This window comes from Scardinius erythrophthalmus (genome assembly GCF_964197995.2).
Source record: "Scardinius erythrophthalmus genome assembly, chromosome: 18".
Taxonomy (NCBI): domain Eukaryota; kingdom Metazoa; phylum Chordata; class Actinopteri; order Cypriniformes; family Leuciscidae; genus Scardinius; species Scardinius erythrophthalmus.
This window is the reverse complement of record NC_138238.1, coordinates 12,329,005-12,347,505: the sequence shown is the minus strand read 5'-3', so window position 1 is coordinate 12,347,505 and position 18,501 is coordinate 12,329,005. Positions and strand designations below refer to the sequence as shown.

The 18,501-nt window shown below is 35.2% G+C and overlaps 3 protein-coding genes across 7 annotated transcripts; 1 reads left to right on the top strand and 2 right to left on the bottom strand.

Moving 5' to 3' along the window:
* Positions 1–171: 171 nt before the first annotated feature.
* cbx1b (chromobox homolog 1b (HP1 beta homolog Drosophila)) lies at positions 172–6,214 on the bottom strand. 4 transcript variants are annotated; one of them, XM_081393068.1, is made up of 6 exons: positions 6,069–6,214; positions 5,530–5,596; positions 4,602–4,776; positions 4,296–4,446; positions 4,055–4,149; positions 172–1,385 (listed from the first exon to the last, which is right to left on the bottom strand). In XM_081393068.1, exons 2-6 carry the CDS (start codon positions 5,573–5,575, stop codon positions 1,241–1,243), a joined length of 612 nt encoding a protein of 203 aa, XP_081249194.1. In that variant the 5' UTR covers positions 5,576–5,596; positions 6,069–6,214; the 3' UTR covers positions 172–1,240. The 4 variants fall into 4 exon arrangements, with proteins under 4 accessions (XP_081249194.1, XP_081249195.1, XP_081249196.1 ...); XM_081393069.1 differs by having other exon boundaries at positions 5,530–5,615; positions 6,069–6,205; XM_081393070.1 differs by having other exon boundaries at positions 6,162–6,180.
* Positions 6,215–7,949: 1,735 nt separating this feature from the next.
* Positions 7,950–13,932, top strand: phkg2 (phosphorylase kinase, gamma 2 (testis)). Of its 2 annotated transcripts, XM_081392831.1 has the most exons (11): positions 7,950–8,169; positions 9,074–9,177; positions 9,254–9,429; positions 9,509–9,563; positions 9,639–9,704; positions 9,797–9,960; positions 10,058–10,148; positions 10,241–10,394; positions 11,181–11,306; positions 11,855–12,102; positions 13,518–13,932. In XM_081392831.1, exons 2-10 carry the CDS (start codon positions 9,083–9,085, stop codon positions 12,098–12,100), a joined length of 1,173 nt encoding a protein of 390 aa, XP_081248957.1. In that variant the 5' UTR covers positions 7,950–8,169; positions 9,074–9,082; the 3' UTR covers positions 12,101–12,102; positions 13,518–13,932. The 2 variants fall into 2 exon arrangements, with proteins under 2 accessions (XP_081248957.1, XP_081248956.1); XM_081392830.1 differs by lacking the exon at positions 13,518–13,932 and having other exon boundaries at positions 7,975–8,169; positions 11,855–12,392.
* cfap119 (cilia and flagella associated protein 119) lies at positions 13,433–18,397 on the bottom strand. The gene is made up of 9 exons (XM_081392832.1): positions 18,228–18,397; positions 18,089–18,123; positions 17,904–17,969; positions 17,012–17,178; positions 16,827–16,897; positions 15,355–15,471; positions 15,173–15,248; positions 14,625–14,741; positions 13,433–13,820 (listed from the first exon to the last, which is right to left on the bottom strand). Exons 1-9 carry the CDS (start codon positions 18,246–18,248, stop codon positions 13,660–13,662), a joined length of 831 nt encoding a protein of 276 aa, XP_081248958.1. The 5' UTR covers positions 18,249–18,397; the 3' UTR covers positions 13,433–13,659.
* Positions 18,398–18,501: the final 104 nt, after the last annotated feature.

Sequence of the window (18,501 nt, the reverse complement as noted above, 5' to 3'; positions counted from 1 at the left end):
GCCATGAACATGCAAATGTTTTGGTAAATTATTAAAATATTACCTTCAGTGGGTACTAAAGAAAATAATTTGTCAAATCCCTGTTTTTGTCTAAAATATTATATACAATAAACTAATAAATTGACCTTATTGAGAGTATAAGCATAAATAAGTGTAAGTATGACCAGTTTTGACAGAATTACAACAAAGATTTTTATTTTTGAAAATGGCAATTCAATGGCAAATGCTGATAATATACAATAATAACATGGTTAAACAAAACTAGCATACAATCGTTAAAGCTCAAAACATAAAAACATACTTCAAATGTCTTGAGGAGAAAAGGAGGTTACAGTTCTTCTACTCTGCTGTGTAACAGTAATAAGACAAAAGAGTACCAAAGTAAAAACCAAACTTCCGCTGACTGTACACAGTGATACTGATGTGCAAGGAAATGGTATATTTACAAACACAACTGTCAAGAAAGACTGTTAATATCCAATGGGGCTGACTCACAAATAGCACCTATGGTAAGACCAGACACGTAATAGTTCATGGGCAAATAAACACTGAAGAGTAACAGCTGCTGGCATGACTTTATAAAACCAATCATATCAAAGCCAGTTTCGAATGTTTAACAAGGCTTATATCCTAAACCTTTTTCCATGGGCCCAGATACTGTCATGCATTCAATGACCACCTGCATTGACATGTATAAAATTGACATTTTCTTAATAATCTGTTAAGGCAGTAATATTTTAACATTAGTTATATACACATAAAATTAAGGATCATGGAATAATACATCAGGACGTTTTAGAGACAGCTACAGCATCAAATGAAACCGACCCAGTATGATAGACTAAACGTTGTAATTACATAGGGTAGGGGGCGTTTCTAACATGTAAATATGTGTTGTTGTTTTTTAATCACATGTATGAATATCAGACTGTGATGCTTTTCAATATGTTGTATGAATTTAAATCTGAACATGATTTGAACGTTAGAAAGCATAAAGAGTACATTAAAGGTGCAAAGTCACCTTTCTAGTGTTCTATTCGTTTCATCTACGGCAATGGTGCCAAAACTAAAATACACTGAAACCTATGTAGATTACAGTTTATACTGTTGCTTTTTACAAGTTTGTTTCTGACAATTTTCCTTTGCCATCTTTTAAAAAAAAAAAACAACAAAAAAGCATATCAATGGCCACGACTGATATCGACTGTCCTTACATCAATTTTGATTTCGTTGTCGTCATCTAATTTTTGTCATCCTTCTTCTCTTCCTCTTCAGTGGGGTATGAATGCCAGGTGAGGCGTTCCTCGTAAAAGGAGATGACCACTTGTGGACACTTTACATTCGCCTCCTTGGCTGGTACTAGATCAGCTTCATCAGAGTTTTTCCTGTAGTGTAAAAAAAATACAAAAGACATTGGCAACCAACAGCTCAGCTATATTTCATCCGAGATGGATTTCTAAGTTGAGGAAACTGAGGGCAATTGTAATAATTCAATTTTCCTTCAACTCACAGGCAACTCGTCTATCTTTTGGTATATGAAGTGCATTTGTGCGTAACTATATAGTAATAATATCAAATTTCATACCAGAAGTCAATAACATTACAATTGTCCCCGTTATGGAGGTGACTGCAAAGGTATGAATGCTTTTAGAGCATGCAAAATTTATTTGCAATGAAGTTTGGCAACAAGATTGGATGCCATCGGTTTTTAATAAAATAACAGTTAAAAAAATTTCATCTACTTCACTTTCCACAAAACTCTGCTCTTAGTATTTGAGCAAAGAGGTCAATTTTGTGACTAACATAATTAAAAACGTCGTTTTTTTCTGTATGAATGTGTAGATCACAGTTCACCAAACTTGAACTTTAGTATGCAGAGGAAGATGAAGCTTGCATTTCGCATTCACATGCGTGTGAATGAAAGTGAATGGAGTGGATAGTTCACTCAAAAAGGAAAATTCTGTTATCATTTACACATTCTCATGTCATACCTGTATGACTTATATATTATTATTTTTTTTATTTTTTTTGCCCATACAATGAAAATCAATGGAATTCAATGTTATTTTGGACCCCAATGTTCTGCTTTTGTGTTTCACAGAAGAAAAAAAGTCACAGGTTTGGAATGACATGATGGTGAGTATGTGATGAGGATGTTCATTTTTGGGTGAACTACCCCTTAAACAGTGGTTGGGGGAAACTGTAACACAAATAACCCATATTACCGCAATCCTGAAGCTTAAAAGGATACTCCACTTTTTTTGGAAATAGGCTCATTTTACAACTCCCCCAGAGTTAAACAGTTGAGTTTTACTGTTTTTGAATCCATTCAGCCGATCTCCGGTTCTGGCGGTACCACTTTTAGCATAGCTTAGCATACATCATTGAAGTGGACAAGACCATTAGCATTTCTCTCAAAAAAATGACCAAAGAGTTTCGATATTTTTCCTATTTAAAACTTGACTCTTCTGTAGTTACATCGTGCACTAAGACCGACGGAAAATGTAAAGTTGTGATTTTCTAGGCTGATATGGCTAGGAACTATACTCTCATTTCTGCGTAATAATCAAGAAACTTTACTGCCGTGCCATGATTTCAGCAGGCGTAATGATATGACGCAGCGCCTGAAAATAGGCTACCTTCCGTCAACATAACCAACGTGACAACCTGCTTGCACAGGGAGCGTTGGAAATTACCGAGCTGGGGACTATTTTCAGGCGCTGCGTCATATCATTACGCCTGCTGCAATCATGGTACGGCAGCAGTTTCTTGATTATTACGCAGGAATGAGAGTATAGTTCCTAGCCATATCAGCCTAGAAAATCGCAACTTTACATTTTCCGTCGGTCTTAGTGCACGATGTAACTACAGAAGAGTCAAGTTTTAAATAGGAAAAATATCGAAACTCTTTGGTCATTTTTTTTGAGAGAAATGCTAATGGTCTTGTCCACTTCAATGATGTATGCTAAGCTATGCTAAAAGTGGTACCGCCAGATCCGGAGATCGGCTGAATGGATTCAAAAACGGTAAAACTCAACTGTTTAACTCTGGGGGAGTTGTAAAATGAGCCTATTTCCAAAAAAAGTGGAGTATCCCTTTAAAGCACAGCACTAGCAAAGCTCGGTAAGTTCATGGCTTTGATTCCCGAGGAATGTATAAACTTCTAAAACGTATAACCTCAAATATGCTGTATTCGCTTTTTTTCAGATAAGTGTCCAGAAAAGGTATTTGCCCGTTTATGATTTCCTTGATATTGCATATTTGTCAAAGTGAATATTTCCAGATATTCATACACATTTTTAAAAAATTAAAAACACTATGGCGCCAATGGTTTAATTTGCAAAGAATAATATGCGTTTAAAGCAAGTCTAAATGGTACCTACACAACATAATTATAAATTAAATATTTTTTAATTATTATTAGAGAGTGTGTTACTACTCCAGTCTTCAGTGTAACATGATCCTTCAGAAATCATTCTAATATGCTGATTTGGTGATCAAGAAACATTATTATAATCAATGTTGGAATAGTATAAAGTTTAAAAGAACAGCATTTATTTGAAATAGAAATCTTTTGTAACATTATGAATGTCTTTACTGTCATTTTTGATCAATGTAAAGCATCCTTACTGAATAAAAGTATTATAGCCTATCTTTTTAAAAATCATACTGAGTGACCCAAACTTTTGAACGACAGTATGCTTAAAATAAAGTTTATTACACATTTTAAAGATTCAATTTTGCAGTCTAGTGTAACAATTACCCCGACCTCACAGCTATGATGGTAGCTACCATCTGTCATTCCTGTTAACTTTTAACCAACAACCTCAAGATAAAATAGATATGTTACAATAAGAAGGCATCAAAACTTAAGATAGCAAAAGCAAAAAAAAAATCTAACAAAGTGATTCAATCCCCCATTATGCTAAATAGGTGTGATTGAAGAAATTTAGTGTGTTACAATTGCCCCCGATCTCTCCTAATGCTGCTCAGGAACTGTCCCTCTAAATCCAATACTTGTTTGTACCTTACGGGTAACAATTTCCATACAAACCATTTCATGAGGAACATGAGTTCTCCACTTGAGTCTGTAGCACCAATAATCCTCTCAGGATCCAAACCACGTGCAAAACCTCTGAGTTTCTCAGGCTAAATTAAGAGAGATGGCATGTAAGACACTGTTTAGCCCATTCAATCTCTTTTGGTTTTCTAATGTTTTAAAGACACTTCCTGACCAGCTTATAGACATGGAATGATGTAGACATCTCAGATGCTCAGATCTTCATGGCTCTTACCTCATCCTTGCGCTTTTTGGTCTCCTTTCCATCTCCGTCAGACTCGGCCCGCCTCTTGCCTCCAGACTCAGCCGATTTCTGCGACTGAAGGAATTCTGCTATGAGGTCAGGACAGTCCAGGTTGTCCTCAGGTTCCCAGGTGTTGTCCTCACTGAGCAAAAAAAATAAATAAGCACTAAGATTTACACCCAAAACCAGCTGAAATCTATGGAAGCTTGAATTTAAAAATTGGTCAGAATTACCAAATTTATTTTTTATTCTGTGGCAGAAACAAGCTTCCATAAAAATCTAACTGCAGCGACTTACTCGGAAAAGCCTTTCCACTTGAGGAGATACTCCACTCTTCCCTTCACCACGCGCCGATCCAAGACCTTCTCCACAACATACTCCTCTTCTTCTTCTTCTACCACTTCCTCTACTTTCTTTTTGTTCTGTTTCTTCCCTGCTGTTGATTGTTTGGTTTCAGATTGAGAAACTGGAGCTGGATACAAGAATGGCGGGTAAATAAATAAGCGTTCGAGTTAACCTAAATCATTTACCACAGTTTATGCCAAAATACCAAAGTTACTACAATTGTTGTTTTGGCAACAGAATAGTGGAAATGTGATACTTGCAACTGCTGCCTTAAAAAAATTAAAGGGACAGTTCACTCAAAAATAAAGATTCATTAAGGTAGAATGTTAGAGCCTTTCCATATTTTTATCTTTCATTTTATATTTTTCCATACAATGAAAGAGATTGTCATTCTCCATAACAACTCCACAGAAGAAAGTAAGATAACACTTTACAATAAGATCCCATTGGTTAATTGTCAACTAACAATGAGTAATACATTTATTACAATATTTATTCATCTTTATTGACGTTAGGTAATAAAAATACAACTGCTTATTGTTATTTCATGTAAGCTCAAGTCCATTAAATAATATTACCAGATACAACTTTTGATTTTAATAACTGTATTAGTAAATGTTAAAATCAACAAACCAAGATTTAGAAGCATTTTTCACTGTTAGTTCCTGTAGTAAAATAATGTTAACGAATGGAACCTTATTGAAGATGTGCTACCGGTCTGAAACATGGCGGTGAATAAATAATGGGTGTACTATCCCTTTAAACGCTTCTTATACGAATGAGATGTATTAGTAATTTATAATGGTTTTATAGCAATAATAAAAACTATGGTATTTTGGTTTCCATTGCAAACTAATAAATAAATAAAAATAATCCAAACCTTCAGTCACAGCAGCATCGGCTGAAGGCTCTGACGTTTGGCTCATATTTCCAAGGGCTCTTAAAAGCTGGAAATATATAAAGATCCTTATAAATATGAATAAAACAAATAAAAAATAGTATCAATTAGATACATAGATCAGAAATACTTTGTAAACACACTACACTCATCATTTAATTTGAACGTGTGTCGGTTTACCTAAGGGATGCAGCTGTACGACACATCTGCATGCATAATATGGCAAACACTAGGACTGTTATGCATTAGCGACTGGAGGCCAGCGCGCGCGACAAAACCCATTCCGAATAAATGCATTGCATGCTTCACGCGCTGTGCTCGAAAGGGCAGGACGCCACTCTTTTACTGAATTTTGTTCCTCCATGTTGTTTTAGAGGGACAATCACGCTATTCAATGTCTGCTGTGGTCAAAACATCTTGCATCCTTTGCCGCAGCACATTTGATCGCTGCGATTCTACCACAACAAACACTATGTGCACGAGCCCGCATATCGGCGGTACCCAGAAACAAACGCACTTACTTGTATCTCGCGGAGATAAAGATGAAATAAAGCTGATCTGCATATATTTAAGTCCGAAATGAATAGGTTGCAGTGATTAATTATGGGACGTACACAGTGATGTGATGCTGCTGAATGTGGCTGTTATTCACGCCCACTTCCGTATTAGAAATGAGACAAAACGGTGACTTCCGGTGTATTATATCTATGGTTACTTTCATCATAAAAGTAGATGTTTTGGCTTAATACCTACCAGTTAGTCCGTTGAAAATCCTTGTTGCTTAAGCAGCTTTACACAGCCGTGATGCAGCATCGGTGCCGCCTAGGCAGTGCAAAGGTGTTGGGTGATATTCTAGCTTCCTTTCATGAATATCAGAAGGGAATGTGTAAAATGGAGGCTTCACACTTTGAACACAGCAGTACATTGTAGTTTTGGTATTTACTTCTTTTTCTTTACTCATTTGACTGAGTTAAGTCTGCTCTGAGAGCATATGTGACGCCTCCAAATGCAGACACAATGCTTCTTTGCTTCTGTTTATATGATGCAGCATGCAAGCTTTATTTTTATAGTCACAAGTACAACCGTTTATAATTTCATGTTATAATATCCATACTTTCATATTTAAAATGTTACTTTCATTACATTATTTTTGGAATTTTATTATTTATGTAAATGCATCTGTGCCACATCTGTGAAGCATTGAACTTGCACGTGTAAATGCACTTTTTTTTGTGGTAGCCTAAATATTAAGCTTCACATGCTTTGTTTCTGTTGGAAAACTCTTTAAATATGCAATATTATGTAGGCAGTTTCAAGCCATAGGAGTGAGTGTTTTGTCCATGGAAACGATGACAGATCAACCAACGAGAGAAGGAAAAGCACACCCAGAAACAAGGACCCAATCGGTCCAACCCAGTGCTTGCCTTGCTGCTGTTTATATCACTTTATCATTATTTAGTCAATTTCGTCAATTAGAGCTGTTCAGTTTAGTGATCGCAACATGTCGGCCCCCATAAGGTGACCCACTCCTTGTAACATAAAACAGTCTTTGTTAAGCCACTGATTTGACTGGAGTGTGATTTTCTACACATATTTTTCAAAATTACTATTCATTTTCGTATGTAAAACATTATTATTATTTTTTAAACAGTTTTTAATTATATTTATGTTGCCATATCATAAACTATGGAAGCTTGTTTCCGCCACTGAATTTTAAATAAATAATAATTGCGACTTTTTATCTCACTTGAAAAAAAAATGTATCTCAAAATTGGACAATTCTGACTTTTTTTCTCTCACAATTGCGACATATCAAGTAAGAATTGTGAGAAATAAAGTCGCAATTCTGAGAAATAAAGTCGCAATTGCGAGATATAATGTCAGAATTGCATGATAAAGTCGCAATTGCGTGTTATTAAGTCAGAGTTGTGAGTCCGTCTTTTTTCCCCTTAGAATTGGACTTTATATCTCACAATTCTGAGAAAAGATGTCAGAATTGCGAGATAAAACCTCGCAAGTAGCCTATGTGTTATAAAGTCAGAATTGCGTGATATAAAGTCGCAATTGCGAGGAACAAAGTCAGAATTCTGACTTTATAACACGCAATTCTGACTTTATATCTCGCAATTCTGACGTTATAACACGCAATTGCGACTTTATTTCACGCATTTCTGACTTTATATCTCGCAATTCTGAGAAATAAAGTCAGAATTGCGAGATGTAAACTCGCAATTGTGAGATAAAAAGTCGCAATTATCTTTTAAAATGTTTTATTTTGTGGCGGAAACAAGCTTCCATAACAAACTTACTTTTCGTAAAAAACGAAATAAAATAACATCTTTAGTAAATAGTCTGTGCCGTTACCCGCTCCGTCCTGTAGGTGGCAGTGACAAATACCGAGTGTACTGCAGCTGTCATTTACAAGGCAGAGAAGTGGGTGTCGACCGGTGTCGACGGTGTTGTTGACATTGCCCAGTGCCGACTGCCCAGGAGCACTATAAAAGTTCTCAACAGTGATATGGCAGTATTGTCAACCGCTTCAAGTACATGTCTTCAGCCGGACAGTTGAAAACACAGAACCGTCAGATGACTGCGCACTTCGGTTGATTTGTGGAAGTGGTTGTGAGTACATTCTGTTTTTCAGGGTTGGGACAAGACCGCATACGAGGTCAATGATCGCAACGGCTCGTTTCTCAGAACAGTTAGACTGTTTGTCTTGCTCAATTACTACTGAAGTTAGCTGTTATTTCACATGTATGTGGGTATCACGCTGATTTATTATTTGCATTTTGATGCATTCTGATGCATTCATTATTAAAAAACAAGGGAAGTGATTTTTATAATTTACTTTTTGATGCACGAATTACTAAATCACTAAGGAAGTGATTGTATTTTGCTTCAAAACAACAATATAATTATTCAGAATATATTTTAAACGATGTATTTTGATAGGGGTACTCATTTGTCCGCTGTAGTCGACACAATTAATTTAGGGTTGACATTGACATGTAAACATATATTAACCAGTAAGAAACTAGTTCAACTAGTAAGAAAGCATGTCCGTTATAATAATTAACTTGCAACATTTATTATGAACATGTAAAATAGCATGCTATAATTAATTATGATCGATCCTGAATAAAAAAAAGATAGCAGATTGTATCTGTAGGAATGTCACACATACACAACCCCCCACCACACATGCACGTGCACACGTCCTTCTTGTGTACGTGCTGTTTCCTGCATGTCCGTATTTCTTTATTTCCACAAAATATAATAATAATAGTAATAATAATACACTTTATTCTATAAAGCGCCTTTAAAAGCAGCTTCTCAAAGCACTGGAGGCGCACGCAATATTGTTAACCTTTTTTAAAAGATATTTATACATTATACTTACAAATACTGGTAAAACATTTTAAATACCAATACTTCTACTACTACTAATATTTTATTAACAGCCACAGTAGAGCTTAATTCTCTCTACCTTCTCTTCACTCAAGGTAAATAAACATGTCTGTTTTAGGTTATCAGTATGACTCGCGATATCATTCTTGGTGATGAGCTGCCTGACTGGGTTGGGGCAAAAGAGTTTTATCAGAAATATGATCCCAAAGAGGTGATTGGGAGGTGAGTATTTGTACTATTCAGCAAGTGTTTTAATGTCATTTATTGAGATGTCTTTACTTAACTGTCCCGTTTGCAGAGGTGTGAGCAGTGTGGTGCGCAGATGTGTCCACAAACACACAGGACAGGAGTTTGCAGTAAAGATCATTGAGATCACTGCAGAGAAAATGACAGAACAGCAGTTAGAGGAGGTGAAGAGCTCCACGCTGAAGGAGATCCATGTGCTTACTGTGGTGAAGGGCCACCCGTCCATCAGTAAGTCTGAATGCTACTGCTTGAAATGATGTGTTCAGCCCTTTCTGAGGAGTAACTGACCTTATTTGTGCTTTTTCAGTCACACTTATTGATTCTTATGAGTCAACAACCTTCATATTTTTGGTATTCGACCTGTAAGTATATAATATACTATCATTATATTTACATTGAAAATTCCAAACAAAATTCACACACAACTTTTCGTACAGCATGAGGAGAGGAGAACTATTTGATTACTTGACTGAAAAAGTCACTCTAAGTGAAAAGGAAACCAGGTGAGTTTTTTCCTCAAATCTTATTTAAAGTTTCTGTGGTTGCAAATTTTTCTTCTCGTACCATATTTTGGTTGCAAATGTTCTTATTTTAGGAGTATGATGCGTGCTCTTCTGGAGGCTGTCCAGTATCTACATTCTCGAAACATTGTACATCGTGACCTCAAACCTGAAAACGTGCTGCTAGACGACCAGGGACACATCAAACTTTCAGACTTTGGCTTTTCGGTCCAGCTGGGGCCTAAAGAAAGACTAAGAGGTGAGAAAATCAATACTGTCCTTTAACAGCGACAAATCACATCAAAGCCCATTTAACTGAACAACATACATTGGGCTTTGTCAATTTCCCTTGTTAGAGTTGTGCGGAACACCAGGATATCTGGCACCGGAGATTCTGAAATGCTCCATGGATGAGACGCATGAGGGATACGGGAAAGAGGTTGACCTGTGAGTAAATAACACTCATATTCTGCTATTAAACCTTTCTTTTGGGTCACAAAAGCATTGTGGATGGTTCATCGTCCCATGTTTTCCCACAGGTGGGCTTGTGGTGTGATCCTGTTCACCCTTCTTGCTGGGTCTCCACCGTTCTGGCATCGCAAACAGCTGCTGATGCTGAGAATGATCATGGAAGGCCGGTACCAGTTTAGTTCTCCAGAGTGGGATGACCGGTCTGACACCGTCAAAGACTTGGTGGGATGCTTTGCATTGTCTTAAGGCCAGTGGACGATGACTATAAAGATATAGTTCAAAAATTCATTCTAAATATAAAAGAATAGCCCACACCACAACTATAATGATAATAACACTGTGAAACGATATCGTTGGAATCATTTTCAGAGTGATTTTTTTTTTTTTTTCAGCTGATGAATGATAAAAATATTGACAGTCAAATCAGAATCCATCCTGCTTTAAAGAGCTCAAGCATTTAAATATATAAATAAATTTTAAATGAATAAATAAATAAATACATTAGAATAAACTGAATGATATTGTCTGCTGGTGTGGATGCTAATATCACCCTCATCCGGAATGCAGAATCCCTGACAACATTCAAAAGACAGCTGAAAACTCTTCTCTTCCGTGAGCACTTAACCTCATAAAAAAAAATAAAAAAAACCTTTCCCTTTAAAACCTCACTTATCGAGCTTATGCTACTCTGAATAATGCCTGAACTTTGTATTTTGAGCACTTCTTGCGTTGTTTTTTGCTTCCTCATGATGACTCGCTTAATTTAGTCCTAATTTGTAAAATCGTTCTAAAAGTGATCCCAACGATATCGTTCCTCATATCTTTATCGTTATAGTTGTGGTGTGAACTCTGTTATTCTTTAATATGGAGAACGATTTTTAGAATTATATCTTTATCGTTATCTTTATAGTTATCGTGCTTGGTGTGAACGAGCCTTTACTGTCAATACTGAGAAATGTACCCATGTGTGCGTTACACTCTTTGCTTAAAAAGTTGAAATTCCCTTAGATCTCAAGGCTTTTAGTGCTGGAACCCACAATTCGCCTCACGGCCGAGCAAGCTTTAGCTCATCCTTTTTTCCGTCAGTACCAAAAGGAGGATGTGCGGATCTTTAGCCCCAGGAAGACATTTAAGGTGTGTGTTTCTTTTTTGTTTTTTTGTTGTTGTTTTTTAGAAATCATTCTAATATGTTGGTTTGCTGCTCAGGAAAGGTTTCTTATTATTATTATCAATGTTGAAAACAGTTGTGCTGCTTAATATTTTTGTTGAAGCCGCGATCAATTTTTGGGGGGATTCTTTGAAGAATACAAAGTTCAAAAGAACAATATTTATTTGAAATAGAAAGCATTTAGAACATTATAAATGTATTTACTGTCACTTTTTATCAATCCTTGCTGAATTAAAATATTATTTTTTTTAAAACAAAATTACTGACCCCAAACTGTAGTGTATGTTTATTTATTTATTTATTTTCTGGGTTTTTTTTTGTTGTTGTAAGAATTACAAATGAGAGCATGCAGTCTGGCATATATAGTGTACATTTTTAAAAATTGTGTCCACTTGTCATTACAGGTTCTTCTTAATTACAAAGAAAAAAAGACCTACGTTTTAAAATAGCTATCTTTTTTGTGGACAACATTATAATTCCAATTGTACTTCAAAACTGTTCTTTGCATCTTCAGGCCCTGATCTTGACGGTGTTAGCTTGTATACGAATGCAGTGCTGCTACTACCGAGCCAGACCATTAACAAAGGAGCTCCTAGCAAGAGACCCTTATTCCATCCGCGGTGTGCGCAAGCTCATTGACGGCTGTGCTTTCCGCATATATGGACACTGGGTCAAGAAAGGGGAGCAACAGAATCGAGCTGCTCTGTTCCAGAACACTGCTAAAATCATTCTACTGGGCCTTGAAGACTTTGAAAACTAAAGGTCATATTTGTGTTTCTAAAGATGTCCCTCATCTGTCCATTTACAGTTTTATTGTTTGTTTGTTTGTTTTTATGTGGTTATAGCCTGCCTGTCAAAAAGGCACACAAAACACAGCAGTTTGATTTTTATAGATGATTTTTTTTGTCTTCAAAGAGGGATGGTGCTTTTTGATTTTAACAGCATTTTAACCTCATTTTAACCACTCACTGTGGATTTTATTTTTTTATTTTTTAAATGTATGGGCGGTGGTATCTTCTAATATTGCTTATTATATGGACCAGCTTGATATGAAGAGATAACGTTTTTTTCTTTTTTTAAATGACTAGGATTTACAATTAACTATCAGATTGGACAGAGCTTGTTTCCTAGTCAAGCTCTTTAGCCTTTGTCTGTTATTGACACAAAGCAGATTGTATATTTGAATTTATTATTACTGTTGTGCTTCGAAAACAATTCCAGGTTGTTGAAGCCTAAACCATAGATGGACAGGGAACATTAAACAGGATTTTAAAGGGTTAGTTCACCCAAAAATGAAAATTCTGTCAGTAATTACTCACCCTCATGTTGTTCCAACCCCGTGAGACTTTCGTTCATCTTCGGAACACAAATTAAGATATTTTTGATGAAATCTGATCACTGGATCACTCCTCCTGCAGGCTTATGGACACCTTAACTTGCTGGCCCAGAAAATGTATTAAAGACATTGTTAATATAGTCCAAGTGACTCCAGTGGCTCAATCTTAAGTTTATAAAGCGACGAGAATAACGACTTTATTCCACTTTTCATTTCCTTCTCTCTGGGCCTCGAGTCTTTTCACGTAGTGTAATAGCGTAGCGCGTCTGTGTTGCACGTCACCACGTATCACACACATGATCAGCGTTGCCCAATAGTGAGCCTACGTGTGACGTGCAACACAGACGCGCTACGCTATTACACTACGTAAAAAGACTCGAGGTCCAGAGAGAAGGAAATGAAAAGTGGAATAAAGTCGTTATTTTTGTTTGTTTTTGTGCACAAAAAGTATTCTCGTCGCTTTATAAACTTAAGATTGAGCCACTGGAGTCACTTGGACTATATTAACAATGTCTTTAATACATTTTCTGGGCCAGCAAGTTATAGTGTCCATAAGCCTGTGGAGGAGTGATCCAGCTCTCAGATTTCATCAAAAATATCTTAATTTGTGTTCCGAAGATGAACGAAAGTCTTACGGGGTTGGAACAACATGAGGGTGAGTAATTACTGACAGAATTTTCATTTTTGGGTGAACTAACCCTTTAAGACTTTCAATACAAATACTTGAAACATCGCATTACTACTGAGAGTTGTTTTAAAATCCTTACAAAATTGTCTGTAAAGGTTTTATTCCTTTTTTAACCTCTACATATGTCTTACCACTTGTTTCTTTTTATCACAGTTGACTAGAAATGATCCATTCATCATCAAGGTACTGTAGTAATTCTAAACAGGTATACATAAATTAATAATATAATGTATTTTGTGCGTTTTTACTTTTTGAAAGGAGTGGTTTCAAAACTAAAGATGTGGAACATATTTTTTTACTTCTTAACTTGAATCTTGGCCTCCAGTTTACTAATGGTATCATTAAGTTGATCAGCACTGTCCTGCAGACGTTGTTGTAGCTGATCAGTCAAGCGCTTCACTTCATCCCTCACTTCTTTTTGAACTATGGACCTGAGCTCAGACTTTGAAGAAGAACCTTGTGGGGGGAAAAAACATACATAAACATATACTTTTATTTGATTTATGGTATGCAGTGAGTATTACATATTAGAGCATGCAGTCTGGCATGAATACGTAATCTCTATTTTAAAAAAAAAACTAAAAATACAATTTAGTGTACATTGGGCACAAATGTATAATGCCACTCAAACATTGAAATGTTGCTTTAAAAAATTTTTTTTACTATATATATATATATATAAACAAACAGGATAAATAAAATATTACATTATGCATTAATAATAATTGGTAACACTATACATTAAGGTCTTGTTAGTTAATATTAGTTCATGCATTTTGCTATCTTTACCAATGGGCAATACATTTGTTAGAGTATTTATTGATCTTTATTAATGTTATTTAATATTAAAAAAAATTCTGTTCAGCTGTTCAATGTTGGTTCATGTAAGCTCATGAATCAAATAATATTAACAGATACAACTTTTGTTTTTAATAATGTATTAGTAAATGATGAAATTAACATTAATTGAGATTTATAAATGCTTTTTTAGAAGGGTTTTTCGTTGTTAGTTCACGTTAATTAATATAGTTAACTAATGTTAACAAATGGAACATTATTGTAAAGTGTTACCTAATCATTTGTTATGTGGGAGGAGAAATGGATGAACTTATACACTGATTTGTACTAACAGAAATAGCTATTTAGAGCCTATTCCTTAATTATGCGTGCTGTTTTTTTTTGTTTTTTTTGAGTTGTCTTATTTACTTAAGGAATTAAATTAAACCAGTTGAATTAAAACATACTGGAATATATAACTACCTTGGTTGGAACTGTCTGTCTCTGTGGTCTTCATTTCTGGTAGTGCAGCACTTTGTTGAACTTCTCCATCCATTTCTGTCTCCCTCTCAGTTTCTTTATCTCCATCTGCAGTACTTTCTTTAAACAACAAATGACAGTATATACTTTCAATATCAGTTGTGTGTGTATATGTGTGTGTGTGTGTGTGTGTGTGTGTGTGTATATATATATATATATATATATATATATATATATTATTAGTATATATTAGGGCTGTCACTTTTGAGAAAAATCAAATTCGAACGGGTATCAATGTATTCGAATATCTACAAGCTATGAAAACAACGTTTACAAGCAAACACATTAACAAAAAATAATGCCCATAACAGGTTTGAATATTAAAGGCTGCCTAATATTCGTTCAATATGATTATTTTTTTAAATATTCAAATTATATTTGAATATCAAAGTTCAGAGTCAAAGCCCTAATATATATATATATATAGAGAGAGAGAGAGAGAGAGAGAGAGAGAGAGAGAGAGAGAGATTTTATCAGGTGTGCATTAGTACCAGATTGGGCAGTTTCCTCTGTGTTGGTGTCCTCCTCAGGTATTCCAATATATGACAAGGATATATCCAACTGTACCTTACCATGCAAGAGGAAGAGGTCATAAAATTAATTGTTCTGTCAACATAAATTAGAATTTAGTGCTAGTACTAAAGTATCTGGCTTGACAAATCCATAAACTCACCTCTGGAGTAAAAATGTATTTGTATAAAAAATAATGTCTCATATATGTGTTGATGAAATAGTATAAAATTTGTGTCATTTGCTCCAAGCTGAAAAGGTCGATACTGAAAGGAGGCCTCTGTGTTTAATAGGGGAAAGAACAAAAGAGGTTTGAGCACAAAAACATTTGTTAACTTCCCAACAGTTATTATTTCAAAGCAGATATATGGTTACACTACTGTTTAAAATTTGTGGTTAAGGCTGCATTTATTTGATTAAAATACAGTACAAAATTAAATAACTGTTTTTTCTCTTTATACATTTTAAAATGTATTTTTTCCCGTGATGGCAAAGCTGCAGTTTCAGCATCATTACTCGAGTCTTCAGTGTCACATGCAGAGGTGGACAAAGTACACAACTTCCTTACTTGAGTGAAAGTACAAATACTACAGGTCAAATATTTCCCCGTTACTAAAAGTACAGAAGTACTCATTTTTAAAAGTAAAAAAATAAATGTCAATGCATTTTATTATTGTTGCATTGTTGAACATAATACTTACAGTACCTTATGCCTCTGAATCTATGCCTGCTTACCTACCCTCATATCAATATCAAATTTATTTCTAGAACACAGTTCCAGTAGTGGGATTGAATGTGAGATTGAATAAGTGCACTCAATAACGTCCACAATGGTTTCGGAGACTGTTCCCTCAAATAGTGCCCTATTTAAAGTTTGTTGGCTTTTAGTATGAATATGTTAGCCTTACTGTTATCTATAAGCTAGTGTGCTCCATAACAATGACAAATTCGCATTTAGAAGACCAAACCCAACATCAGGTTGACGTTAATCTCCAGTGTTGTACAGACGTTGTATTGTGGTTGAAAATTAAAAACGGGTTGACGTCAGAATGAAACCAACATCAGTCGGGTTCTGACGTCAACCCGACTTTCATTTCCAACCACAATGGATGGTGACGTCAATATGACGTCGGGTTCTGACGGGTTCTACTACTCAAGGACCTTGACAGAAATGTAGTGGAGTAAAAAGTATGATATTTGTCTTTCAAATGTAGTGAAGTTAAAGTAAAAAGTTTCCAGAAAAAAATAATAGGCTACTCAAGCAAAGTACAGATACTCAAAAAGTGTACTTAAGTACTGTACTCAAGTAAATGTACTTGTTACTGTCCACCTCTGGTCACATGATCCTTCAGAAATCATTCTAATATGCTGATTTGCTGCAAACATTTATTTTTTTGTTATCAATGATGAAAATCGTTGTGCTTCTTAATATTTTTGTGGAAATACATTGATACATTTTTTTTTCAGGATTCTTTTTTTAATAGAAAAAATATGTGAAACACATTTTTTTTTTTTGTAACAGAAGTATCAGTTTTGATCAATTTGATGACTGAATAAAATTCTTAAATTGATTTCTTCCAAAAAATAAAATCTTACTGACCCCAAACTTTTGAATGATAGGCTATATTTACATACCCTGACTGAATGGCAAAGCAGAAGTTCACTGCAGTAGGTCAAACAGTGATCTGTGTTATTGAGGGGTGTTTCTGAAAATGTTTTACAAGAATGTTTTAATATTATATAAGTATGAGAATATTATCTTGTACAAAATTATAAAGATATTGTTAAGTATACAATAACATGATCAATGGCTGCATCACCTGTGTTGAACTGATGCACGTTTTTTATAATGGAGATGAGAACAGAAGTTTGTTCCCTGTTGAAATGTTTCTCTCTGCAGAACAGCACTAGATTTGTATACAACTCAAGAAGTACTCCCTGTTTTGGCTGAGGCACATCAGAGATCAATAATGCACGGCACAAAATCCTAGAGGGGAAGCAAAAATTGTGCATTCACGTAGATCAAGCAATGTCATCAATTATGATTAGCATCATTCCTGTCATGCAGCACCTTTTGTAATTCAGGGTAGATTTTCTATAAAATGTATTTGGTATATCTCAGGCATTTAAACTTGTTAATTATAGCTTGGTTATTTACACAATGGTAGGAAAATTAGCAGGTTGCCTAACAAGATAGAAGAGGTAACTTAGGTCTAAAGTTAGCCACTGTTCAGCAATGGACTTAAAAGATAGTTTAGCCTACATGAGGGTGTCACCTTTAAGTTAATCTTGATATTTTTAACTATTATATTTTATAATGTCACACTTATTTATGTAATAGTGTAACATAACTGATTGTTTAAAATTAAATAATAATGCAGACGTTATTCATAGCAGCGCCATTTTGATTTTTGAAAGCGAGTCTGTGAGGGATAGACATGCATCTCGTCAGTGGTGGGTTTTTGGATTGTTCTACTGACGAAATCCTGCAAAATATCTTAACAAGAAATTTCAGTAGACAAAAAACTCCAAACAACATGAGCTGTGGAAAATTATAAGAGATCTAAGAGCTTTATTCAACGGATGCCATTGAAAACACGGCAAGTTTATCCCGCCCTCACAGCCTCGCTTTCATACTTGTCATGGCGCTGCTCTGAATAAGGTCTATACAAATTAGCATAATATACCTATATTTGTAATATAAATGTAAACCTTTCAATCTCAGGTATGGAATTGGTCTTCTCAATCTCTTCCATATCACTGTGTTTCAGATCTGCCCTAGAAATACAGTCAACAAGAATAATTGAGGATGTTTGTGTCTAAAGATGCTGAAAATGCAAACTGCATTGGATGTTTTATTTATTTAACGTAATTTTTTTTGTGGGACCTAACGTTACCATAACAACACCCGTGCTCTTGGAGGCTGGGGCTCCTAGAAAAGATTACAATTAACGTACACAAATGTATATTTTACATTTTGTATATATCACAAGTTATTCCCGAGCTCTAGATTCCACGAAAAAGTATAGCTTTTACCTTAATGTTCTCAAAAGGCATAATTTCTCCCCTCTGACAGCCTCTGAAAACGGCTCTATAAAAACATTAATCTAAACCACCTGTGTGTGTTACATAGTATCCTAGCAACTACATTTCAACTACATACCCACTAACCACTGATCAGTAACGTTACCCCCAATTTAAAAGCCACGAAAACTTCACATGAGGATGCACGTTATTATTTTTAATATGACATTGAAACGATAAAAAATAGGAAATAAATGTAAATATTGTTTTAATTGCACGTGTTTTA

Bases quoted from the DNA above. Each gene is read 5' to 3' on its own strand.
- cbx1b (XM_081393068.1), bottom strand. From the start codon at position 5,575: ATGAGCCAAACGTCAGAGCCTTCAGCCGATGCTGCTGTGACTGAAG. The intron at 4,777-5,529 runs GTTTGGATTATT...TCTTGTATCCAG, and splicing joins CGATGCTGCTGTGACTGAAG to CTCCAGTTTCTCAATCTGAA. The intron at 4,447-4,601 runs GTAAGTCGCTGC...TTTTTTGCTCAG, and splicing joins AAGTGGAAAGGCTTTTCCGA to TGAGGACAACACCTGGGAAC.
- cfap119 (XM_081392832.1), bottom strand. From the start codon at position 18,248: ATGCCTTTTGAGAACATTAAG. The intron at 17,179-17,903 runs GTTTACATTTAT...CTTCCCCTCTAG, and splicing joins TCCATACCTGAGATTGAAAG to GATTTTGTGCCGTGCATTAT. The intron at 14,742-15,172 runs GTACTAATGCAC...TGTTGTTTAAAG, and splicing joins AGAGGAAACTGCCCAATCTG to AAAGTACTGCAGATGGAGAT.
- phkg2 (XM_081392831.1), top strand. From the start codon at position 9,083: ATGACTCGCGATATCATTCTTGGTGATGAGCTGCCTGACTGGGTTGGG. The intron at 9,430-9,508 runs GTAAGTCTGAAT...GTGCTTTTTCAG, and splicing joins GAAGGGCCACCCGTCCATCA to TCACACTTATTGATTCTTAT. The intron at 10,395-11,180 runs GTGGGATGCTTT...AAATTCCCTTAG, and splicing joins CTGACACCGTCAAAGACTTG to ATCTCAAGGCTTTTAGTGCT.